At 45.3% G+C, this 26085-nt stretch overlaps 1 protein-coding gene across 2 annotated transcripts in view; it reads left to right on the forward strand.

The window, feature by feature from the left end:
- Nucleotides 1-26085, forward strand: part of Scrn1 (secernin 1) — a 55155-nt gene that overhangs the window by 20087 nt on the left and 8983 nt on the right. For both annotated transcript variants that reach the window (XM_051202951.1, XM_051202950.1), the window contains exons 3-6: nucleotides 11457-11638; nucleotides 18026-18228; nucleotides 20829-21023; nucleotides 23698-23863. In XM_051202951.1, the coding sequence (XP_051058908.1) occupies nucleotides 11457-11638; nucleotides 18026-18228; nucleotides 20829-21023; nucleotides 23698-23863 (746 nt within the window). The remainder of the gene's footprint in view (nucleotides 1-11456; nucleotides 11639-18025; nucleotides 18229-20828; nucleotides 21024-23697; nucleotides 23864-26085) is intronic.

A 26085-nucleotide genomic window follows, 5' to 3' on the forward strand; every position in this document is an offset into this window, starting at 1 on the left:
ACACAGAGAAGATGTATTAGATATAAAGCTGTTGGCCTGTTACTAGCATTTCTTATTGGCTAGCTCTGTCTTAAATATTAACCCATTTCTATCAATCTAAGTGTTTCCATGTGGCCTTATTTTACTGGTGAGAGGGTCTGGACCTCTTACTCCTCTTGATCCTACATTTCAAACTCTCTTCTCCTACATCTCCCAGAATCCTCCTTGTCTCCTAGTCCTGCCTATCTTGCCTTCCTATTTGCCAACAGTGCTTTATTCATTAACCAATAAGAGAAACATATTTACAGAATGACATCTCCCATCATACTGGGAGTGTTTTCTACTTCTTTGCTGCTACCAGCAGTTCTAGATGAGTAGTAGTCTTTTTATGTGCTACATTGTCTTGCCTTTTGTATGTCTATCATGCTAAAGATTGCTCATCACTTCCTATTTTGAATGCTTTAAAAGTTCATTTTGTTTATTTGGGATACTTGACTAGGAATGAGATTCTGGGTCACAAAGTAAGTAAACATATAATTTTGGTAAGTATAATCATACTTCTTCTCATAGGTGGTTTACTATTTTGCATGCCCACCAGTCACGCGTGACAATGTATGTCTCTCTGTATTCCTAGAGTGTGTTATTGGACTTTCATGATAGTTATCTTATGTTAACTTTAAATTTTGCTATTTCACCAGATTCCTTTTCAGTTGTATCAGCTTTTGCAGTGAATTCTTTTAGAATTTCCAAGTATTCTATGATAGCCTCCAAGTAAATGATTCTTCTTATGTCTGATTATTTTCTTGTCTGATTGTGTTGGCTTCTATCTTGAATGTGATGGAGACAGTGGTGTCCCCATTGGGCCTGATTAAGTGGGGATGCTGGTAGACATCCTCATCAGGATGCTGGTGCCAGAACTGAGACTTGTGTAGCTTTATTATAATAATCCTACTTTAAAAATACCTCATAGGCATTGCTAAATTCTGTTGAATATTTCTTTTAACAAGTTACGGGGAAGATTGCTATATACCTTCCTTTCTATTTCTTTGTCAAATTGAACCATGTTTGTATTCATGGGTTATGGTTCTTAGTTATGGTATATTTATTTATATGTTTAAATGGTAGATGTTAAATGACTACGGATTTGTAGAGAGAAGCTAGGCTAGTGAAGAACAAGCCCTCTCTACAGCTATAGCCTTTAGTGTGTTATGGTAGAAAAAAATAAAAGACTTTCCTCATGTCCTTCTTGGTTTTAAAGGCACAGTTACCAAAATGTCTAATGTTTTCTTCTCTGAACTCTGTTTCTACTTCACTCTTTTTCTGTTGTTGTTGTTGCTTGTTTTTTTTTTGTTGTTGTTGTTTTGTTTTGTTTTGTTTTTTTGAGACAGGGTTTTTCTGTGTAGCTTTGTACACCAGGCTGGCCTCCAATTCACGGAAATCCACCTGCCTTTGCCTCCTGAGTACTGAGATTAAAGGCATGTGCCACCACCACCCAGCTCTGCTTCATACTTCTAATGTAGCACCAAAAGGCAAGAGACCCCAATGAGGACTTGCTGTTTTGTGGAAGGCTGAGTTGGATGTGCCTTGGTGTAGCTGTCTGTGTATAGGATGGTGGGAGACTGTGTCCTATGGGGCTTTCACAGGACCACTTGGGATGCTTATGTAGGTGAAGAGAAGTGTGAGTTTCACTAGTGAGCACGTCAGATTTCAGTGTCTATTCCTCGGTGAGTGAATATCTGTGTCATTTGGGTGTGAAACTTGTCCAGGAACAGGGCAGGCTACACAGATGAAGTTTGCTGGCTTGAGTTGTTGTTGACCTCTCCTGTCTGCTTTCATAGATATTTAACTCCCTAAACTGACTGCAGAGACATATGAACTGAAATGGTTTCTATAGGATGCAGTCAACCCCCCAAAGACAGGGTGCCACTTTCCATCCCATGTGTACTTCTTATTCTTCTGGGACAGAGAGATGGTTGGGTCTGCATCATTCACTCTGACCATTAGCATGAATGAGCTTTCCTGAAAGCTGGAGATTGCTCTGACCAGTGGTTCATGCAGAAGTGATATGGAGTGAAGTCTAGCAGATCAGACTCGGGTCTTCAGGCTTGGCTACAAGTCCTTTCCCACATTGAGCCATCTTGCTGGCCCACAATCTGAATCTTAAATGACCTCCAAAGTCTCATGTGTTGGAGGCTTTGTCCACAGCTGGTGCTGATGTTGGAGGAAGTAGGACTCTGCCCAGTTCCCTCTTTTTCTCTGCTTCCTGGTCACCATGATGTGAGCATATGTACTCGATCATCAAATGCTCCCTGCCCTGATGCTCTGCTACCCCACAGGCTAGGAGACAAGCAGAGTGACCACTCACGGAATCCACAGAAACCAGGAGCCAAAGCAAACATATCCTCCTCTAAGTTGATTTCCTCGGGCATTTTATCAAGGTCACTGGCACAAGGTCTTAGTGCCAGAGTTGTCGTTGGCATTGTCTTGGCCTGTTTTTCAGCCTTGCTCTTACCCCCTTTAACTCCCTATAGTTACCTCAGTCTCCATTTTGTCCTTGTCACAAATACAGAGCGACAACTTCTTTTATATATTTGCCCCATGAACCACACTCACTATCATGAGACGTCCTTAGAAACACTCTTCACTATACAGACTTACAACAAAACAAAACAAAAAGATTTCTGAGAGCATCTCATAAAAAAAAAAAAAAATCAGGGCTGGAGAGATGGCCCAAGGGTTAAGAGCACTGTTGCTCTTGCAGAAGACTGGAGTTCAGTTCCCAGCACTCATGTAGTGCTTCCCAATTACCCATAACTTCTGTTCCAGGGCATCTGAGCCTTCCTCTGACCTCAGGCACCAGGCCCACATGAAGGCAAAACACTCATGCACATAAAATATAGGGAATGAATCTAAAACAATACCCATCTGGTTCTATTTCAAACACACAGAACCCAAGGTTTACTTATAGAACATACACAAGCACGTAAACATGGCTTCCTCACAGGTAGTTTGTCTTTCCATGCGGGGTTCCTTCCACTCTGTCTGCCCACCCTTCATCTTCCTATTAGGGTTCCCACCTACCTGTCATGTTGCTGAGATGCTAAGAACAATAAGCGAGGCTCCCCAGCACAAGATTCTCAGTTCTAAAATTATACCAAATGCTTTTGTTCCTTTTGCACAGCTGGAGGATTGAAACATCTGGGTTTGATATTCTTTAGTTTTTCCATGTGATTCCCAGTTTAAGATATCTCTTCAGATTGAAGAATGGTGTGGGTAAGACCTTTTTTCTTTTTGCTATCATGTGCCAGGACCATGCTCATCTCCATGTGATTCTAATTTTAGTGTATGTGCCTCTGAAGCAAGCACCTGTATTTATCTCTGAAAGCTCCTCTGTGCTGCCTGGGGATGCTGTGTTGCTGAGCATCCCATGATTTGTCTCAGTCTTAGGACAAGTCTGTGCAACTCTTCTGGATGTGGAGAGAAGGCAGATGAACAACTTCCTGGATAATGTCCTGTTTGTGTGTCTGTATGCAACTATGTCTATGGACATATGTTTGTTCATGTAAGGCTGGATCTTTACAAGGGTGTGTGTGTGTGTGTGTGTGTGTGTATATGTGTGTGTGTGTGTGTAGAAGTCTGAATTTTAACTCTGCAGGTCATTTCTCACAACGGGTAAACACAAATCACTGTGGCATCAGGACAACTGAGCAGAGTTTCATGGCCACTGGGCTGACTAGATGCTATCCCTTACATCAGTCTGCTTCCTTCTCTGAATCTCTAAGGCCACGGTCTGTCCTGAGTGAGAAATGCAATGTTCATGGCTTTGGGAGTGTGGCTTAGCAGAGGGCTTCCTTCTGGAATGCAGCCCTTCCTAAACCCACTCCTCAAGCCAGGCCTCCATCTTGACCATCCCCAGAGGTCTGGCAGTCTCAGGGAAATGCCAGGCAGTTCTGAGAAGCATTTGAGGGTGGAGTCTCTGCCCTCAGCACCCTCTCTAGAATTCACTGGTAAGTCAAATAGCAGGTGTGACCCTGGCTAAACCAAGCCCTGTGCTAAGTCCCAGATCAGGACATTGCTGCTTTAACTGCTTTAGAGATGCAAGCTTCTTACAGTTCTTTCCAAACAGCCCTGCCTCCCAGCCTTTTCTCTTCTGCCCCTGAAGTCTGCCTGACTCATCAGCTGTCTCCCCCCAACATCCTCACTGATGGTGTCAGGGCCGTGGTCCCCATCTGAGTACAGTAGGGATGACACAATGGCTGTATTTCACAAACTGAAATGCCTATTGTGTGAGTCTCTGTTCGCCTCTCACTGGGTGAAGCCCAGAAATAGTGTGCTCTGGAATGTGAGTGATGTGGGAACCCCGGAAGCTGAGCTCCCACAAGACAGCAAAGGACTTGGTCTGCACAGTGGTTCTGTCTGTCACTGTATATGGCCCTTTGAAGGCCCATCTTCCCTGTCCCTTCCTCCAGGTACCCCCTGAAGCCACCTGAAAGAGTGAGCACTCAGGATAGGAAGGGCTGAGATGCAAAGTGCCCCTCCTGCTCAGGCAGCCTTCTGCTGTGGTGGCTTTGGTGCCCCAAGTCACACTTACTGACAGACTGTTCCATGGAAGGGGCTGTGGATCTGTGGCACAAATTGTTCATCCTTTTCCTTAGCTCCCAACCACATCTGTCAAGACCCTTTTAAGTGGTGAAGACTTTTCTTTTGTGTGTGCATGTGTTTGTGTATGTTCATGGTGTGTGCGTGTGTGTGTGTGTGCATGCATGTGTGAGTGTATGAACATACATGGACATGTGGAGACCTAGTGTTGGAGTCAGGTGTTTTCTACAATTGTTTCCACTTGGGTTTCTGAGAAACTTCCTCACTGGACATGTAGCCCCTGGTTTGGGAAGACTAGCAGGCATCCCCCTGTCTCTGTCTCACAGGTGTCAGTGTTACAGTATGCTCCGTTGCAGCGAGTTTTTCTCGGGTGCTGAAAACGCACTCCAGACCTCATGCTTAGGTGGCAGGCACTTACCATTTTGAGGCGTTGCCCTGCTCTCCTAGAGGAATTTTGTCATGAGAGATTCCCAGTGCTTTCTGGACCTCAATTCCTGCTTCTCCTCCTCCTTTCCCTTGTTAATTAGAGAGCAATTGCCAAAGTCCATTATTTAAAAAAATGACTTCCTTCAGAGCCATGTTCTACATGGTTGGGTCTACAAAGTCTAGCTAACCAATCTGGCGTAAATGGCCCTTGTTTTGTGAATAGCCGATCTGTGTGAGTGTGCTGTGCTTACTCCTCCCCAGCCCAGTCCGACCCTCAGAGGTGGCTGTGATTAGCTGGGTTTAACTGCCAATGGAGCAGAGACAGCTTAAGAGCTGTCACAGAAGGGCCCTTGGTAGGCCAGGGTTCCTAAGGCCTGTGACAAAGAGGCCTCTGGGGGTGATGCTACAGGCTCCCCTATGGGGTAGATTTGGAGCACTGACTCTCAGGCTCTGAAGGGGCTGACTTGGCTCATCTGGCTACTTGGGGATCCCCTTCCTTCCTCATCATCCAAATCTAGCCTGAAAAGTGTCGGGTTGGCTGCATGGATTTTAACTCCCACATCACCATCTGGTCTTTCTGATTCAGTGTGGGACAGCTTTATCATTCAGCCCTTTCTGAGCCATTGTGATTCTGTGCTGCAGTGTGGTGCAGTAGCTAGCTCCCCTCGGTGCCATTGAGGGGACTTGCTTGAACTGCAAACGCGCAGTGGACCCTTAGTTCTGCATGGGATCTGTCTTTAGACCATTTTAAGATCTTTCAAGCATCCCCTACTTGACAGTATCTGGCCAACCAGATGTATTCTCTCTTACACTCTTTGAGACCTTGGTAATTTATCCATTCATCTCTCCACTGTTCATCCATCCATCCATACATCCATCCAAGTTCATTGACAGGTCTGGAGAGATGGTTCAGATGGTTAAGCACCTACTGCTTTAGTAGAGGCCTGGGTTCAGTTCCCAGCACCCACATGGTGGTTTACAACTATCTATAACTCCACCTCTAGGGAATCCTATACCTTCTGCTGGCTGTAATAGGCACTGAATATACATGATACATATACATGCAGACAAAATAGTCATATGCACTAAATAAAAACAAATCTTTTAAAAAGCCTATTGGTGCTTACTAAGTTCAATCTTGGGATATGTTTATAAACTATGCAACAAAAGAAAACTTTACTCATGGAACTGACATTCTAGCTGAAGGAGACAACAGATATGTAAACATATAATCAAAACACCAATTATATGGAATAGAATAGGAAGCATGCTGAGGTTGACAGCAGGAGGTCACAAGATGCCATGTGTATGACGAAATGGCCAGGCCCCTGTGACATACCCCAAGTCATCCTGATGATAGTCACCATTTGTGCATGCTCCTTCTGCTTCCCGGGCAAAAAGCAGGGACTGGCCTCCATGATGTCTGCCAACAGCACATGGGATAAATGCTCTTTAGGCATGGCAGATATGAAAAACTAAAGGGGCCTGGGAAAAGAGTCTGATTGAAGCCTCTTGCCAGGTGAAAAGTCAGAAATTCCAACATAATTTACAGCATTATGCTGAGAAGGTGGCCAACATGGTGACAATATGTGGAATTATACATTGGTTTAGCCTCTGACCATGCCTGGGAGGGAGTATCCAGGTTGGGTTAGCCTCTGACCATGCCTGGGAGGGAGTATCCAGGTTGGGTTAGCCTCTGACCATGCCTGGGAGAGAGTATATTAATTAGGTAAGTAGACAGCACTCCCTGGACTCTGGTCCTGAACTGCATGAAAATGAGAGAGGGAGCTGGTGCCAGCATCCCTGGTTCTCTGATTTCCAACTGTGGATACAGTGTGAGCAGTTGCCTCCAGCTCCTGCCTCCAGGACTTTCCAGTCACGACTGTCATGACAGACTGTAGCTTATCACTATGCACCCAAATAAACCCTCTGCCTCCAAAGTTGCTTTTGTTGTCAGGATATTTTGTCACAGCGATGAAAAATAACCGAGGCAAAGCCCAAGCATATCAGGCCTTTGAGCAAAGCCTTTCTGCTTCCTCCAGCTGTGATCTCCAGCAGCTTTCAAGGACCTTGGTACAGATGTGTGTAGACCTCCTTGTGCTGCTCTTGTGATGCAGGGTTTAGCTTCCCAGACTGAAGTCCTAACCAAGACACTCCAAGAGCCACTTTATTAAAGGGAAAAGAGGAAACAGGATGAAAGAAAATGCTCCTTAGCAACCTTTTGAGATGCAACTTGGCAGCAACCAAGACATTGCTTCTAAGACACTAACGTATGAGTCTCTTGAGAATCTAAACCTCATCCTTGAGTATGTCTTATGTTTTCCTTGAGTACCTCTCTAAGCCCTGTGCTTAAGACTCTGCTGAAATCTCTAAGTAAACTCCAGCCCTGCTTCAACCTGACTTGTCCTGAAATTCTTATTTTTGTGACAAACATCACAAATCCCATCTTCCCTGGAGTAGAGATCACTGGAAAGAACCACTTGGGTCTCTGGCCCATGCCCCAACTGCTGCTGGCTCTGTCTGAGTTTAGTGGATGTTCTGTACATAATTGATAAAGTAGATGTAAGTGCATAAAAATGAACTTGAGGACATATTAATAAGACCATTTCCAATTTTAACATTTTCCTGTCTCAAAAAAAATAATGTAATGACGAATCTCCATATTCAAGAGGCCACAATTCCTTCCCTACTCACTCATTCTTTTCAAGATAAAATTTGTCACTTGTGCTCTTTGGGGACAGAGTTTTGGAAAGTCTCCAGTGCCTGTGTTAGTTGCCATCTTGGATACTCCAGCCAGCTAAGCAACGCAGGGAAGTTTGGCTTACAGTTGGGGCTTCCGGCTGGGATTGTTTATCCCTATTGCCTTGGGTCTGTGGGGAAGGCACATCAAGGCAGGAGCATGTGGGTGAGAGCTGCTTAAAGTAAGACTCAAGCCATCAAGGTAGGTAGAGGCCAGAGTTCTGTAGTCCCTTTGAGAACACCTGTGAGGACCCAAGGCTGTCACTTGGCTGTACCTCCAAATGGCTCCTTGACAGGCACTTTGAGGCAGCTGCTACAAAGCATCAGTTCCTCATTTGGGCCCATAGGTAACTGAACACAGGAAGAAAGCCTTTACTTTTCTTTTTCTTTTTCCTTTGTGTCAGACTCCTGCTTACCCCTGCAGTAGGCATGTCAATCTCTTAAGGTGTGTCTGTCATGTCGGGTGGGAGTGGGGGGGGGGTGGTTCAAGAAAACCATCCTAACACAGCCACCATCAGCCGGAGAAATTCCCTTCTCCTTAGGGACTTAGGCTCAGGTAAAGCTGGACCCTTGACTTGGCCACAGAAAGTCATTTTGGGATGAGCCAGAGTGGAGTGAAGTTAGTGAGTTTAATAGGCATTTAGGCAGGGATTCTTACAGGAAACCAGCAGTGAGTAACCTCAGAACAAAGATGTTGGTGTGTCTAGGGAGTAGGGATTTATGTGGCTGTATGTTTGATCTAAGGTTTTTTCAAGTTACATCATACAAAGGATGTAATTTTCAAGATGTAAAGATTAAGCAATGCTTAAAATGAAAGATTTTAAATTAATAGGAAAATGTGAGATAATATAGTTATTTTTTGTATCAATAATTTCTCTTTGCAAATGTAATTGTGAGGTATTTTTAAAGGTGCAGTGCTAGGATTTAGGGATAGATAAGAGAAGAGTATAATACAGTGGAACTCAAGGGCACAGACATTCTGGGCTTCAGTAAGTGTCATTCTCTTTTAATTATTTGATTTTTATTTTATGTGTATAGGAGTTGTGTTTTGTCTGCATATATGTCTGTGTGCTGTGTGCATGACTGGTGACCATGGATAGCAGAAGGCATCAGATCCTCTGGAACTGGAGTTACAGACAGTTGTGGGTTGGTTGTGAGCTACTATGTGGAAGGTGGGGGTGGGAATTGAACCCGGGTCTTCTGAAAGAGCAGCCAGATCTCTTAACCACCGAGCCGTCCTCATTTGTTGTTTTAAATATTCTTGTTTGAGATGCCTAAAGGCATTTTGACTTCACAAGTCCTGTTGAAGTTTCTGGGCTCTCGATAGGCAAGCTAGATCTTAGAGTGAGGACCTTTCTTCCTTTCTCGTGTCCATTTAACTTTTCCTGTCTTTCTATTTGCCTTGTGTTATTAGCCTATCTTACTCCCTTCAAGGATGAAAAGGCACAGAGACTCTTTATCGTCTTAAACCTGCAATCACTTTGAATTGCAGGAACAGCAGCGCCTCACGGGGCAGACCACCTCGCGGATGAAGGCTAGGCTGAAGCCTTGAACAAAAGTGATTGTTTCCTGAGATCTAGCTTGTCTCCATAAGCCATATGTCTTTCTTAGGCCACCCTGCAGAATCAGCCGAGACAGTGATCAACAGACTGTACCTCAACTTTGTGCATACCCTGTGCCCTTGTACCCCGATTCTCTCTCTGTTAAAACCTAGAGCTCATCACCAGTTCCCCGAAGGTGAAGTTGAAGAACCCCAGGTCTCTTCCTGGCATTCACTAGCTCTCTTTCCTCTGTCTTTTAGCGTCGCTGCTCTTTTTAATTGGCGCCTTGCAACTGCCCCTGAATGTGGGCAACGGCCCATCATCTAACAGTAGTACTACCCTGGGGACAAAGCCTTTAGCGCATGGGCATCAGGGGACATTCCTCATGAAGCCATGGTGATGTGGAGCTCTTGCTTTGTACAAGCAGTGGATATGTTTGGAAGATGAAAACTTCCATTCCATTTAGAAAAGCGTGAGGAATATAGTTGTGAGCACCTGCTGGGCTAGCTTTTTTTTGTTGTCCTGCAAGAGTTATTTTTTACAATTAACTATTTTCAGCAAGTAAATCAGGGAAAACATTTCATGAGTGTGCTTTAGTGACAATTACACACACACACACACACACACACACACACACCTACCTCAAGGGTTTCTTGGCAACCTCTGGGATTAATTAACTTTCAGTTTCTAAAAATGTATTGGGAGAAATAATGTAACTCCAGTGCTGAGAAACACTGCCCTGAGCTGTGCAGAGGCTGAAGCCAGGAAGCCTGTGTACGGCCTGTGTTTCCACTCTGAACAGAGCTAGCGATGGATTACAGGGAACCGATGCGGAGCGACTGCCTGGGCTGCAGTCAGCTCACAGACAGCAGTCTTGAACTGAGAAAAGGAAAGCTATCCCAGGCTGCCTGGGACCCAGTGCTTTTAGCCTCCCATTTTGAAATGTAGCCTCCAGCTACCACACAAAGAGCAGTCACAGGTTTACAAAAGGCAGTCATGAGGCCCCACGGATAACTGCGTGTCCCAGCATAGTCCCCTGGGTGGAGGTCGGGGATAGAGTGAGGCATGATGCGTGAGGAGGGAAGGAAGCAGAGTAGGCAATGATCTGAGTGGCTTTTCCACCCAGTGGCTGTCTCCACCATGCCCTGTCTTGTTTTTGCTGGGCCAGCTTTGTTGTTCTTTTCCTGCTCTGCATCAATTTGTGTGAAGGGAAGGCACGTGGTTTTTGTTGCTGATTTACTTACTGAAACAAGATCTCAAATAGACCTTGCTGGCTTTGAAGTTATTATGTTGCCAAGACTGGCTTTGAACTTCTGATCCTTCACCTCCCGAGTGTCGTGAGTACAGATATTTGCCACCGTGCCTGATTTAGGGGATCACACTCAGGGCTTCCTGGATGATAGGAAAGCCCTGTCTACTGAGCCTCATCCCCAGCCCCTGGCAGAAGGATCTAAGCTTTGATCTAAATAAGCGTGGATTCTTCAGGGTTAGGCTCAGGTTCTTGGAGTAGTGCCTTCTGTGGCTCTGTTAGAGTTGAGAACTATACCTCTGCAAAGTTGTTGGTGGCTCCACTAACTTAGCATGAGAATCCAGTAGTTAGGCAGGGGAGTGAGTGTGTGTGAGGACTGCTTGTCATGTGAAAGTACAATGGTAGCATTGTGTTTGGGTCCTCTGTTCTGCACTGCTGAGATGATAGGTTGTCAAATATTCTACAGACTCCAGGGATCGCCTCGAGGGGCTCAGAAGTCCTGAGTCTGTTTGCTTTAGACGATGCATCTTCTTATCTACTATCTGGGAAAAGTTTCATTTGAAGCTAGAGATCCATGACTTCTAGTGAGGCTGGGGGCCACTGATACAGCTGGAGTTAGTTTTGCCGGTGAGGATGAAGGACTTGGAGCAGACAAGCATGGTGGTACAGTGGTCAGCTCCACACTGCTGAGGGTGATGGAGTGAGAGGAAACACTGGGAACAGACTGGCTTGAACTAAGCAGAATGGCGCTCACCACAGCCCCCCCCCGCCCCCCGAGGCTGCCCCAGGTGTCTGTCTGGAGCCTGAGGATTTTGGGTCTTTTTCGTCTCAGCTCTGTAACTCATGTGATGGTATAGCCTAGGTACCAGAGTGGAAAGGTTTCTGACGGATGATGGAAGCTTCTTACTTGTCTTCCTTTTCAGTGCACTTACATCTCAATCGACCAAGTTCCCAGGACCCACGCCATCGTGATAAGCAGACCTGCCTGGCTCTGGGGGGCAGAAATGGGAGCCAATGAACATGGAGTATGCATAGCTAATGAAGCCATCAATGCCAGAGAACCAGCTGCTGAGACAGAAGCCTTACTGGGGATGGACCTGGTCAGGTATGGAATAATGATTCTTTGAAATGACTGTCAATAGGAGTGGGAATTACTTTCTCCTGTACTTACTGTACCGTAAGAAGTTCTATTCAATAGAAATCCTAAGATGATGGGAAAAAATGGAATAGATGATAATGAATATTACTAATCAATAAAAATAATTAAGTATTGCTATGTGTTATGAATGGGATTTTGAGAACATGATATACACTAAGTGAAAGGCATCAGATACAAATGTCACATACTTGAGTCACAGAAGTGACCACATGGATGAGTACGTAAACCATAAATAATACCGAAAGTGTAAAATAATGTGAAGTTTCACAGCTTACATTTTGAATGTCAATTTTAACTGAACAGCACAATTCCAAGGGTGACTGAAGGTGACAGAGAGGGGAACGGGGAATTCTGAGATGTGATGTTACCCAAGTGGTACAAAATACCAGGGCTATCCCTTCACAGACATTTCCGGTATGAATTCCAGGGTTAGCCCTCCATAGACTAGGGTGTTTGGAGACTCTGTGTCTGGTACCTTTGGGATGTTAATGGTGGATGGGCTCCATGTGGATCTGTAGGACTGAAGGATGGAGATATAGGAGCTATATTTGGTGGATAATTGGTGCTGTGAGAGTTATCAAGGTCTGGGGTAATAAAAAATGTAGGAGTTGATTGATAGCTGAGCAATAGCCATTTAAATTGACGTCTCCCCCTGGCCAGCACATATGTGTTACAATAAGAACAGTGTGACCAATACTCTGAGCCTGGTGGCAGCTGCTTGGAGGGAGTGCACAGTCTGTATCTGGAGTAGATTTCTAAATTCAGGGTCTGGTCCCAGCTTTAAACCGGCGAAGCCAAGTCTTTCATACTAAGCAAGTCCCGTGAGTGACTCCTGAGCCCAGAGTCCTCCAGGGAAGCTGTAGAGATGTAGATGCTGCAGACAGTGGTTCTCAGCCTTCCTAATGCTGTGACTCTTTAGCACAGTTCCTCATGTCGTGGTGACCCCAGCTATAAAATTATTGCCATTGCTCCTTCATAACTGTATTTGCTACTGTTATGAATGTAATGTAAATATCTGTGTTTTCTGATGGTCTTAGGCAACCCCTGTGAAAAGGTCCTTGATCCCTTCCCCAGTGGTGTCATGACTCACAGGGTGAGGCCACTGATGTAGGTCACAACCACAGCACTGTGAGGGGCAAAATTCTAGGGCAGCTGTTCTAAAAGCACGGCCTGCTAGGAGACACATTCACAACACCCCCCCCCATGCCCACGTGACTGCACTGGGGTTGGCCCACAGTCTACCTCAGCAGGCAGATGGAGCATAAGGTAAAGAATATACTGTTGCACAGCTGGAGATTGCCTTCCAGCTGGGCTGTCAGCACCATCTTTTCTTGCACTGTCCTTGTTTGTCCTCTGTGCTACGCTGCCAGCTTCTTGGGCAGCTCCCGGAAGCGCAGACAGACTATTTATATTTCACACCCTACTTAAGTGTCTGTGAGACGGTCTGAGTATTCAAAGACTATAGCTGCTCCCACCCGCATACTCCGGTCCTTTGTGCCTTCCATCCCTATGTTAAGGCTAAGCTCAGCTCTAAGAGATGTAACTGAGTGACAGCCTCCATTTAATAGGCACTGTCTTCAGGGTAAAGGTATAATTTGTATGTGTTTCTTAAAGGCATGTAGGAATGCAAGCATTAAGCAACACGTTATAATTCATTATTAGTGCTAAAGCCAAGCTGTGTCTGTCTGGTTTCACTGGTCCCCCCCCCCACCTTCCCTTCTTTTGTCCCTGACTCACCCCTTCCTCTCTCCCTCCCTCCCCCCCATTTCTTCCTTCCTTCTCCCTCCCTGTCTGGATCTTCATCCCTCCCTCCATCTTTCTTATTTATGGATGTCTGGCTAGCCCTCCCGCAGCAACAGCACCTCACCTCCTGCACATATGAACACATATACTTGCTTTGCTTGTTTATTGGCTGGGGGTCCAGCTTGTTGAAGCTAACATAAGATAGGAAGTTAGCAGCTGGCAGGAGCTAACTTTAAGATAGGGGATTAGCAGCTGGTGGCAGCTAACATTAAGATGGGGGGTATTTTCTGGGAGTCAAGGTGTCTCTTACACCCGAGGTCCATAACATCTGAGGTCTGCCTTTCCCCATGATGCCTCCTGGCCTCAATCCAGATAAGGATCAGGAGGCATTTGGATCCCATTAGACAGTGGTATTCTGGGAAATACCTAATAATCAGCTAGAAGTGAGTGGCAGCCTTAAACTGTGGCCTTTCCAACACCTGTGGTGTAAAAACTCCAACCATGATAGATTTGAGGATGATGAAGGATTAGCAACTAGCTCAGAAATCCCTCAAATTTAACCCTCTGTTCTCCAAGCAGGCAGGTTCTGGCCAGCTGCACAGAACACTGCATTCTGTCCATCCCCTGTGTCTGTCCCTTACACAACAGCTTCATCCTTTTATTTTTCTACAGAGCAATCCTCCCTTCATTCCCGCCCCCCTCTCTGTGTATGTGTGTGGTGTGTGTGTGTGTATGTGTGTGGTGTGTATGCATATGGAGGTCCAAGGTTGATGTTTGGAACCTTCCCATAACCCTCTGCTACCTCATACCATTAGGGCAGGTCTCTCAGTAAGACCCAGAGCTTTCCAGCATGGCTAGCCTCACAGCCAGCTTGCTCTGGGTATTCCTCTGTCTTTGAATTCCTGGGGGGTAGTGGTGGTGCTGAAATTACAGGTGATCAGCCAGTACTACATGATATCTGAACTCCGGTCCTCTGAGCCATCCCCATGTAGACTGATTTGTCCTGCTTCTGACTGGGTTTAATGTTGGCACTAAACCCGGTCACTCTCAGTGTTTCAGAGCATCAAGTGCTCCCCATAGCAGAAAAAAATTGGAAAAGCTTTTGGTTTTATAGCAGGTTGTAAGTGAATATAGGAGCCCACAGGTGACGGAAAGGAGGCTCAGTCAATACCTGCACGAAAGCACCTGTGTAATTAAAGCTACAGTTTCCTGAACTCTCTTGGGAAACTGGCTTTATATATGTGTTATCTCATTTAAAAATCACAGCGCTCCAATTAGATCTTCCAATTCCTTATGGTAGATGAGGAAACTGGAAATTAGGGAAGTTAAGTTGCTTGCCCAGTGTCCCGGGGCTAAAAGGGGCTGAGCTAGGAATACCAGGGTACCGCTTCTCTCTAATTAGATCATGCTTTACCTCTCCCAGTGAGGCAGAACACTGAAATGGAAAGGAGTCAAAAGGTCTCCAACACCCCCTCCCCTGTCAGAAGATGAGATGGCAACAGATTTAGTTTTAGACCGAGTTGGCGTTTGTTCGTGATGCATGAATCAGGGCAGCCTTCATTCTGGAAAGCAGAATAAGCTTCCAGCAGGCCAGAGTGGAACATTAGCTTTTACAGAGTGGAAAAGGGGAAACACAGCAACATGGGGAAGAAAAAGGAACCCACTAACATTAGGTGGCTTCAGGTTACTTTCCTGTAAGAGTCGCAGTTACAGGGACTTTCTTATGCTGACTCACACAGAATAGAATCTATTGTTCGTTAAAGAGAGGCAAGAGTGGGTATCTCTGCCTTCAAAAGCTCCAGTTCTGGGCCATCTAGCACAGGAAGCTCCAGTTTGGGCTGGTCAGCTGAGGCCTGTTGCAGCAGCTCAATCCAAAACAACTCCATACATTTTAAAGGTCAAGCTCACACAGCACATAGCATCCACTTAACACATTTCTTAGTCTGTTCAGAGCGTCATAACAAATTCATAACAGACTGGGAGATTTAAATGACAGATATTTATATCTTAGTTTTGGAGGCTGGAAAGTTCAAGAACACAATGCCACCAGGTCCCATTCGAGGTACAACTGACCACAGCAGAGAGAGGACAGCCTTTTCTGTCTCTTTGCCATGGGTCCTGATATCACCACAAAGACTCCATCCTCATGGCCACTTCCAACAAGCTTCAATCGCCACCACACAGGGCAAGTGGCTTTAGCATTTGAAAATGGGCACAAACTTTCTATTCATAGCATCATTCTATGCCCATCCCTTTCTGAGAATCTTCTTAATGTCCAAAAGGCCACAAACTAGAGGGATGAGGATGCCTTGGAAGGAAGTGGAGAGGCTAACTTGTTACAGAGCCCTCTAAGAACAGTGTTCTTTAGGAACAGGACCCTCTAGCATGTGCTATCAATTCTTTTCATTATTTGAAAAGCAGTGGTTTACCAAACTCAATCCAGTTTTTAACTAGTTTCTCTTACTTGGAGCACAGAGAGGAGCCCTTTGAGGGAGGAAGGGAGGTCTCAGACAACAGTTTGAAACCTGGCTGCCCTATTTATGAAACCCAAGGTTCAGCATTCTCTTTTATTATTCTCACAAGGCCCTAGGGTTCAACTCTGTAAATTATGGCTCTGTAATCAAGTCTTCCTGAATAAACTTAAAAGGAGACCTGTCAAGCAAATTGGTATATGATGCTCTGACTATGGAATAATCCCATTACAGGGTTCAGTCCACAGCTGGAAGTTGCATTATCCTTTCTTCTCCATGACAGCACAGTGGGGCATCCCTTAGGAAGGATTCAATTGGGAGAATTTAAACAGTCATCACTTCTCAAGTCATGAATTTGTCAAGGCTTATGTCACCACCTAAGTAGCTCTGTTGCCTTCTTCTAAGATGTGAGCTCCTACAAGCAGAGCAATAGTCCAACTGAATGGACGAATAAATGAATTAGATGCCTCTCATGTGCTCTTTTCTGTCATCTCAGAGGGAGGTATTAGTGTGAGCACATTGCCAGCATGAACCTAAGAAGCTGGAAAGGTCACACGACTAAGGCATATTGCCATCTGGGTCCTTGCTCTCTGAGTGTGCCACAGCCTTCTACCTGCTGGAGTTGTTTACTAGTTTGGCTCCAGCCACTAGTGCTATATGTTTTCATCTTTATTATCTTATAACACCTTGACAACCTTGACACTTTTCATAGATGGCACAAGACTGAAGTTCAAATCTATTATGTAAGCTGCCCAAAGTCACGCAAAAGGCAGTGTCTGTATTCTCCTTAACAGAATTACTCATTGATAGGGTTGGGGAAGGAAGATAGATGGCTCATGTTAGAAGGAGTCTATGTTCTTTTGATAGTTGATGCTGTAAGCAGCATCAGGTAATATAGGAGCAAAGTATGTAGAAAAAGAATCTGTTTCTAATGAGATCTCTGAGCAAATTATATCTACAGAGGATAATGGATGGCAAACAAACCTTAGAACTAGTTTTACCCATCCACTATAGAATGCTATAACAAAAAAAAAAAAAAAAAAAAAAAAAAAAAACTTAAACAGGGTAGTTATAAACAATAGCAGTGAATTGCTCATAGTTTTTGAAACAAGGAGATCAAGATCAAGTTGCCAGTATTTAATGTCTAGTGTTGATGCATTCTGATTCATACACAGTACCCACTTACGGTGTCCTCCAATGGTGGAATGAAGTCAAACAGCAATCTGAGCAGTCCCCCCCCCCCTTTTTTGTAAAGGATACTAGTGGCACTCATGAGGATACCACCCCCATGACTTCATCATCTCCCAGAAGACCCACTTCCTAATACCATCTCATGGGTGTTAGAATTTCAACATGAATGTTAAGGAAACAAACAGGCTAAAGCAGTATCTAAAGCACTCACTGTAGGATAAAAGTTGACCCAAGCTGTGGAGATCTCCTTTTCCTTAGGCAGTAGTCAGGAGGAAATCCAGGCTGGAGCTGAGCTTGGCAGGTGATATGGTCAGCCAAGAGTAAGGGGGGGCTGACTTTCCAGTCCAGGGAGTGCAGCCACTGGCCCCTCATATGTCTATTCTTATGGAGGGGGGTTGAATAAAGACAACACATTCCTATAGTTTGTATTGGATATGGGAGATAGGCATTCTGAGTTAAAGTACTATTAATTAGTTCATATATTGATCTGAATATTTAAAATGTTTCTTGACATGATCTTGTCCCAACCTTTGGTTGCTATGGTAATGATCATCTTGTTACGTGCAGTTTTTCCACCAACCTGGTCCCACAGCTGCATTAGCGCCAAATAACATGCAGAGACACTGTATTAGATATAAAGCTATTGGCCTGTTACTAGTGTTTCTTAATGGCTAGCTCTGTCTTAAATATTAACCCATTTCTATTAATCTAAGTATTCCCATGTGGTCTGCTCCCTCAAGTCTCTACATCATGAAACTCCTACTACATCTTCCAGAATCCTCTTTGTCTCCTAGTCCTACCTATCTTGTTTTCCTATTTGCCAACAGTGCTTTATTCATTAACCAATAAGAGAAACATATTTACTGAATGACATCTCCTATCATCACCTGGTCTGAAATGACAGAGGTATACTTCTGATCTTCTTCAGGCTTGGTTTAGAACGAGGGACAACAGCTAAAGAAGCCTTAAATGTCATTGTCTCCTTGTTGGATGAGCATGGACAAGGTGGGAATTATTATGAAGATGCCCACTCCTGCCACAGCTTCCAAAGTGCATACCTGCTGGTGGACCGTGACGAAGCCTGGGTGCTGGAGACTGTAGGGAAGTATTGGGCCGCCGAGAGGATTACAGGTGAGGGGGTTGCAGGATAGAGTTTTAACACTACGACAGGCTGAGGTGATGCTGGTTGGACATGCTGAGCTGGCTCAGATGAGCTAGGATGCTGTGGTACATTCTCTGATCTTCAGGCTTAGGCATGCCTCTCACGTCCAGGCATCTGTTTCCAGAGATGTATCTGGGGTCTACTGAATCCTGTGAAGGAATATCAAGACTCAGGAAGTACACACCTAACTTTTTGTAGCCCCTGTTTGCTTTTTGGATATATCTAGCTTTGACTACAAACCATGACTATGAGTTAGGCAAGGGAATGGGGAGTCTTCATTCATAACAGGTCAACAAATCCCTTGTCACTCTCAGCTCCATAGCTACTTAAGACTGTCCCTCTGAAACGGGAACTTGGCTCTGTGAGGACTATTGAGATTCCATCCCTAGAAGAGCATGGACTTGGCCATCTACATGAAAAGTGCCACTCTAGCTTATGTAGCTTCTTGCTTCCCGGGCAGGGCTGAGACTCCAGCACCCTCCCTCAGAATCCCAATGGCATAGGGTGCTAGAATTGGTTAAAGGATGTCTAAAGAAATACTCCAAAGAAAGCTGGTCAATGGCAGTTTCCTTTCAAGCCTTGGGACAGGTTGAAAACTGCACACCATGTGCACTGCCCAGGTCGCCCCAGCTAGAATACAATCCCACTAGTATCTTGTTGAACCTCTACATGGCTGCATGTTTTTTTCAGCATACTTTTTACCATGAAGTCTTTAGCAGTTAATTATGGAAGATATTAGATATGCAACCTGTTTGCTACCCTAGTTTTTAGGTAATCAGAACCAAATCCGACCTGAGCCAGTCTCCTACGATCACTGGGAGTCAAGCCTGATTTTGTGTACAGGTTCCAGTGACCAAAGCTCCCTCAAGACCAGTGTGTGCTCCCTGTCTAAAGTTGCCCTGCTGAGACCAAGAAATCTAGACCAGATTCCTGTGTGTGTGAAGACTGTCTGCTCATTCTAACAGGAAGTGGAATGGGCTAGCAAAGCCACCAGCAGCACAGGGAGCTCTTCTATGTCCTTGTGCCCAGCACAAGTCTCTCAGGCCTGTGCATGCTCCCTTTCCAGGCCTTAGAGTGTTTGCAAATCAAAAGCCCCTCCTCCAGACCTCAGCTCTCCTTCCCTGCAGGAACTTAAAACTCCTTTACAGAAGCTCTCCTAATATACACTGATGTTATCAGATGGCTCTCCCAGGAAGGCCTGTGGACTGTGCTTCAAAGCAGTCCAATTGCTTTTAAGTAGAATCGAAGACTTTTTGATCTGTAGTTACATTTCAGAAGCTGAACTCCCTTCAAAGCATCACTTATAAAAGTCCATCTCTACAAAACGAGTGTTGTTTTTCACTAACAATTTTTTTTCAGCAGCCATTTTTTTTTACTCATTGATTTCCTGCTCTCTGATCCCAGCAGCACTGTGATTGATGTTGATAGGAGTTAACACACTGTCCTCAAAGTTCTGATTCTTAAAAACAGATGTCTACTGTAAATCAGCCCTCTAGGAAAATAACATCTGTGGAATACACAAGAACTCTCCTTTGAATAGCTTAGCATGAATGGCATCAAATTCACTTGTTTGCACCATAACTGTTTTCTGTTGCTTAATTAAATTTGGTATTAGTGATACCCTCTGAAAAAAATGGATGGCCAATGGCCAGTGCCTCTCAGTCAGGGACGCATATTTTGGAGGTGTAAGTGGTCAAAGCAAGGCATCCTGGGAAAACTCAGTCCAGCTGATTTTGCTTCTAGGGACCCAGAGTCGGACAGCAAGGGCTCTACTGTAGTGGGTTTCAGGCAGTAAGAGGTCCGGTGTACCTTCTTCTTTCATTCTCTAAGAATTTGGAAGCTCATTGTGCTCCCCAGGAGCAGCCTCTGTGAACAGCCCTTTTGAGCTAGCAGTGCTAACCTGGCCTCGATAATCTAGACAGCCCCTTGAAGCTTAGGGACCAAGTCGCCCTTCATCTGTGTGGGTGTGTAATGGTGGGGTGACATGAGTGCTCCTCGAGGAGGAGCCTGCGGATGTAGTGGAGTAGCCCTGTATAGCAGCAGTTCTCAACCTTCCTAATGCTGTGATCCTTCAGTACAGTTCCTCAGTTGTAGAACCCCCCGAACCATAAAATTATTTTCATTGCTACTTCATAACTGTAATTTTACTAATGTTCTGAATCGTAATGCAAGCATATGCTATTCGGGGTACCTAATATGCAACCCTCAATGGGACTACGGCCCACAGGTGGAGAACCATTGCTGTAGCAGGGTCACATATGGATTCCCCAAGTGTCCTGAGCACAGCAAGACACTCAAAGAACCACACAATTCTCCTGTAAACATGAACGCTTAGGGCTTATTTGGTTCAAAAAGGGCCTTGAGGGTTTTATTTTGTTTGTGAATTTAAGCCTAGCAAGGCTGATGTCCATCTAAGCTGTGATAATGTCTGATGGAGACAGGGTAAACCTTTTAGGATGCCTCCTGAAGAAAGGACCAAGGATTTCACGTGTCTCTCTTCAGAGATAGAACTGATTCTCCCTGTAGTCTTGGGGTTCCTCCCGCTAACCACACATCAAACTCTTTGCAGAGGGAGTGAGGTGCATCTGTAATCAGCTTTCACTCACCACTAAGATGGATGAGGAACACCCAGAACTCAGGACTTACGCTCAGAGTCAAGGCTGGTGGACGGGAGAGGATGAATTCAACTTTGCCCAGGTTTTTTCTCCAGCCGATGACCATTTGGACTGCTGCGCAGGCAAAGACAGCTTAGAAAAGCAAGAGGGTAAGTTGACCTGTCCCTTATGCTCTTTGGTTCTCTATCAAACTTTAGAGGGTCAACAAAGGGGAGGAGTAGAGAGTAAGCTTTGCATGTTAAAGACCGGCTTATGCGTTCTGTCCTTGGTGTGCAGCAAGGAGACAGCATGTATGTCTCCTACAGGAGACACCTGTAGGAACCTGGGGGGGGGGTTTATGCCCATTGATGTGAGCACTGCTGTCATGTGAGCCTTTGTGGGACTCACTGCAGCCTTCCTTATAGCTCCAGAAACTTAGGAGTGCCCCTCTTCCCCAGGCCACTTAGCCTGCAGGAGAAGCCTTCTGCTGATTTTGAGGCCCTCCCATGGTGTGTGGGTACTGCTTCTATGCATGACCTTCTGCAGTGGACTGCAAACTGGATTCTCTTTATAGCCCATTTAGTAATGCCGTACATCACTAAATTCTTATTAAAAAGCCATATTTAGGTAAATGTGTTGAACAAATAGCTCCTTGTTTATATGTGTGAATAGAAACTGCCCCCAGGCCTATAATGGTCTCATTTTGTATTTGCTAATTCTCATGCATATGTGTCAACCAACAAATCATTTAGAACTAATGGCTGCAAAGTATATCTTCAAGCAGCCATTTCTTTTGTGAATAAAGTCTTATTGGAAAACGTCCATATTATGCTAGTAGGTTTTCTTATCATTGTAGCAAAATTACAGAGATTAAAAAAAAAAAAAAAAAAAAAAAAAAAGACTTACCAGGAGAAAAGCTTTACTTTGAGTTGTAGATTCAGATATTTTGGTGCATGATCAGTTGCTCTGTTGCTTTTGGGTCTGAGGTGGGAGCATGTGTCATGGCAGCAGAATCATGTTGAATGAGATGCTTACCTCATGATGGCCAGGAAGCAACTAAAGTGTGTGGGGGGTGGGGCAGGCAGAGTCCTAATATCTCTCTTCAAGACCACACCCACAACAAACCCATCTTTCTTATATTAGGTCCTCTAATGTCACAATAGCATCATAGCCTGAGGACCAGGCCTTCAGCACTTGGGCCTTTGGGGGACATTCCAAGTCAAACTGCAACACAAACTCACTTTGTTATGTATTGTCTATGACCACCTTCGTCCTTTACCACTGGAGTTGAATTGCTACGGGGACAGTGTGATGGAGTACAAATGGTCCAGAGGCTTAAAATATTTTCTGTCTGGCTCTTTAAAAAAATGTTTTCTGATCCTTGATGTAGAATATTGCTTTGGCATTTTGCTGTAGAAATTATTACATGTAAAGGCAGAGAAGTATTCATTTGTAAGTGGGAATTCTTGAAAAAGTTCTAAAGATTTTAAGCTAAAACAAAACTAGTGATGATATTATTTATCCTGGTCAAACATCAGCCCTGAATTGGCCCTAGTTAACCAGAAGCAGAGGGAGAAGGAGCATGTTATAACTCCAGGGGGCACCACCTGCCCAGCCCAGAAACCATGGAGAAACATGGCAGGGACTAAGCAAAGCGAAGAAATAAAAGGCAGAAAATGTCAAAGATGTACCAACCTATCAGAGACAGATTCAATTAATACAACAGTTATTTGTGAGGCAGGAAATCCAGACATCAAGTAGGTAATGAAATCAAAGCCATTGCTGATATTTTGTGTAAAATGTAAATGGAGATTTACAAAGAGTGCCTGCATCATACAGGGAACCCATCTTTGTGCGCACAGGTGAAAAGTGGGGTTGCTGGTTTACATGCTTGTTTTTGGTTCTTTGGGGAGGGTTTTGAGGAAGACTGAATTTATCACAGGTTCTGACCTGGAGCCCCAGGCTGGTCAGCTGCTTCCCCGCACAGCCACCAAGTTTTGGTTTGGGTATCTTTTGGTTTTGTCTTTTAAGAAAGGTTTCCCTGTTTAGCCCAGGCTGTCCTGGAACTAACTATGTAGGCCAGGCTGGTCTCAAATGAGTGCTCCTCCTGCTTCAGCCATGAATGCTGAGGTTACAGGCATGAGCCACCACATCCAGCCGAAAGGCTGCTTTATAGCCACAGGAGGACATGATGGAAGGGGGTCATGCGTGGCCAGGGACTTAATCCACTCACCTGAATTGCAGCCAGTTGTCCTGAAGACTGAGAGCGCTACAAGCTCCTCTGTGTGTTTCACACTGCCGAGTGGCCATCCTTCAAATAGTATCCGTACCCAGAACAGCAAACAGGCATGAGATGAGGGTGTGAGGTGCCACACAGTTTCCTGTGTGTGTTCAATCTTTGCACTGGTTGAGGTAGAGGTAAGGCTACAACACAGAGATCTGAATTGTTATGGAATTGTTAAAGGAAATGGAAGCTATTTCTTTCCCACATTAGCATCAATGTGGATAGAGACAATCCGGGACCGGGGAATTTTCTGTTCAACTCTGGGCTGCAGCGTGTGAACTGCTCGTTGACCTCTCGCACTGGCAGGAAAGCTGAAGGAAAAAGCGAAGGGCAAAACATGGGTGTGACCGGAGATGTGGTGCGCAAACATCACTTCTGCTCCTCTCCCCTTGGCCAGAGCATGTCAGGGCAAGTGGGCTTACGTTCAGTAGTTGAAGAGAGAAGAAGGAGAGTCAGTTTTGGTTGCCAGCCATCCTTCACAGTTATTCTCCCTCTCTCTCTCCCTCTCCCTCACCCTCTTCCTCTCCCTTGTCCTCCCCCTCTCCCTCTCCCTCTCTCAGAAAGCATCACTGTGCAGACGATGATTAACATCTTACGAGACAAAGCCAGTGGAGTCTGCATAGACTCCGAGTCTTTCCTCACTACCGCCAGTATCGTGTCTGTCCTGCCTCAGAACAGAAGTTCACCGTGCATCCACTACTTCACTGGGACCCCGGATCCATCCAGGTTAGTCTAAGGCACATCAGAAGGCGTGAGCTCCTGGCCACGTCCTTCCCTTGGGTGGTGGGGTGCTTGACTGCAGCCGCAGTGTTCACTCTAGTCACTGGACCTGGTTATTGTTGTAGAGTACAGATCATGGGCCAAGCATTGTGTTACAGATGAAGATGCAAAGGTGCGCGTAACACAGCAAGGCCCAGATGCAGGGATGCCCGAGGTTTACAACGACAACTAGTTCTTGTGAGATACTGGACAAAATGGTCCAGGGATGATACATAGGGAAGTACCTGCCATTTTTTTTTTTTTTTTGACATGTTTAGAGAGCTGCTTTCTGCCACTTACTTCAGCAGAGAGTCAGTACTGCAGGGTGCTGAAGCACATCCTCTAGGAGGAAGAGTCAGGGTTTTGGGTTCCCTCTACCTCAGTAACCTTCAGCTTTTGTAATTATGGTGGGATAGTCCTAGCCCCTACCTTTGTGTTTCTGACAGGACTAAACAAGACAAACGGATAATTCATAGTAGATTGATCAATTATTTATAAAGACCATCTTTGTTTTACCAGGCAGACGGTAGCCCTGGTAGCATTCAGTTGTGCAGTCCCAGATCGTGTGACCAGTAGCTTAGACCCAATCAGCCAGAGGCTTCTAACCCTGGGGCACATGAGGACAGTCTGAAACGTACAGATGCCTTGACCCAAACCTACCTCACCAGAATGTGAGCAGTAGGCCCTAGAACCTGTCAGCTAGCTGATCCCCAGCAGGGAAACTTCCAGGAGATGCTGATGCTCTCAGGTGTCACGCGGGTGGGCACCCTGAGCATTGTTTAAATGTCAGTTGTTAAGCTGCCGAAGAACCCACTGCTGCTACAATCCAGTCCTTTTGCAATGGAAATATTTTCAATGCCGGTCTTCTGCCTTTCAGATGGCATGAGTACCTCTTGACCGTTTAGCTTTATTCTTATCAACACCGGAAGATACTTCTGGCAATACACAGCTCTTTCATATCCCGTTACCAATCGTCAGGTGCTTGCTACATACCAAATATTGTACTTGGGGATGGAGTGCGTATAAGGGAAGAGGTAGTAAGGATGTGGTGATGAAGGGCAGAACCTTGTAGAGGAAAGAATTTTAAGCCCTAGACAAGATGGGATTCAGTAGACACAAGAAGCAGAATAACATTCTGCATAGGCATGGCCTCCCCTCCCCTCCCCTATCCCCCCTCTACTTCCCTTCTCTCCTTTCCTCCCACTCCCCTCTCTTCCCTTCCATTTCATTCCCTTTTCTCTTCTCCATTTCTCTCCTCTTTATTTCCCTTCCCCTCCTCTCCTTTTCTCTGTCCCTTCCTCTCCCTTCCCTCTTCTCTCCTTTCCTAACCCCTCTTCCCTCTCCTCCCCACCAGTCTCCCACATCTAGCATCACAGGTCTGCACCATCAGAACTGGCTGGGTGTGCACCTTCTTGTTTACGAGGCTGGTGATTAGGTTAGTCCCTTCCCTACCTTCTGCTCACCAGGCTCAGCCGTGTTCATGGTTCTGCTGCTGGACCATTCCTGCCCTCTGTCTGGGTCATCCCCCATCCCTGACTCCGCCTGCTCAATCTTGATCTTATCCCCACCTTCCTCTATGTTTTGGCCCAGCAGATCCTGTTTTCACATCTCTTTGTGTCCAGGTCCCTCCTAATAGGCTAAAACTTGTCTCCCAAGGACTCTGTGGGCCTATGGGGTCCTTCAGGGACAGTGAGAATTTTGTTTCTAAGTCTGGAGTATTCTGCCAAGGTGTTCAAGGTGTACTCCTCTTTAGGAAGCAGGAGTCTTTCAAGTAGTGGGGCTGGCTGGACCATGCTCCAGGGCCTTGCTATGTAGAGGCCCTGCTCTGACTTTGCATAGGATGTGAGACTTTTCATCTCCAGCGCACTCAGAGAAAGGAAGTCTATTGCCCAGGCTGAAGCAGGCTGCTTAATCCAATTATAGAAATGGGTTGTGAAATCACCTTCTGGTCCTAAATGGAAACCTTAAAGTAGATTTAAAAGAAAATTATTCATGGCTAAATTAATTGGAAAGACCTTGCAGAAGATTGCAGTCCTTTGAGAAGACAGCTCAGCGTTGTCTTCCATGGTGAAATGAGCCGTGGCACCCACTGTGACTCCTCAGGACTGCTGTTAGTTCTCATCCTGTTTGGCGTCTCCATGCTTCTTTGTAATTGCGGATGCTGAACACTTGTCTTTTGTCATCCGGTA

This window comes from Phodopus roborovskii, unplaced genomic scaffold, assembly GCF_943737965.1.
Source record: "Phodopus roborovskii unplaced genomic scaffold, PHOROB, whole genome shotgun sequence".
Classification (NCBI taxonomy): domain Eukaryota; kingdom Metazoa; phylum Chordata; class Mammalia; order Rodentia; family Cricetidae; genus Phodopus; species Phodopus roborovskii.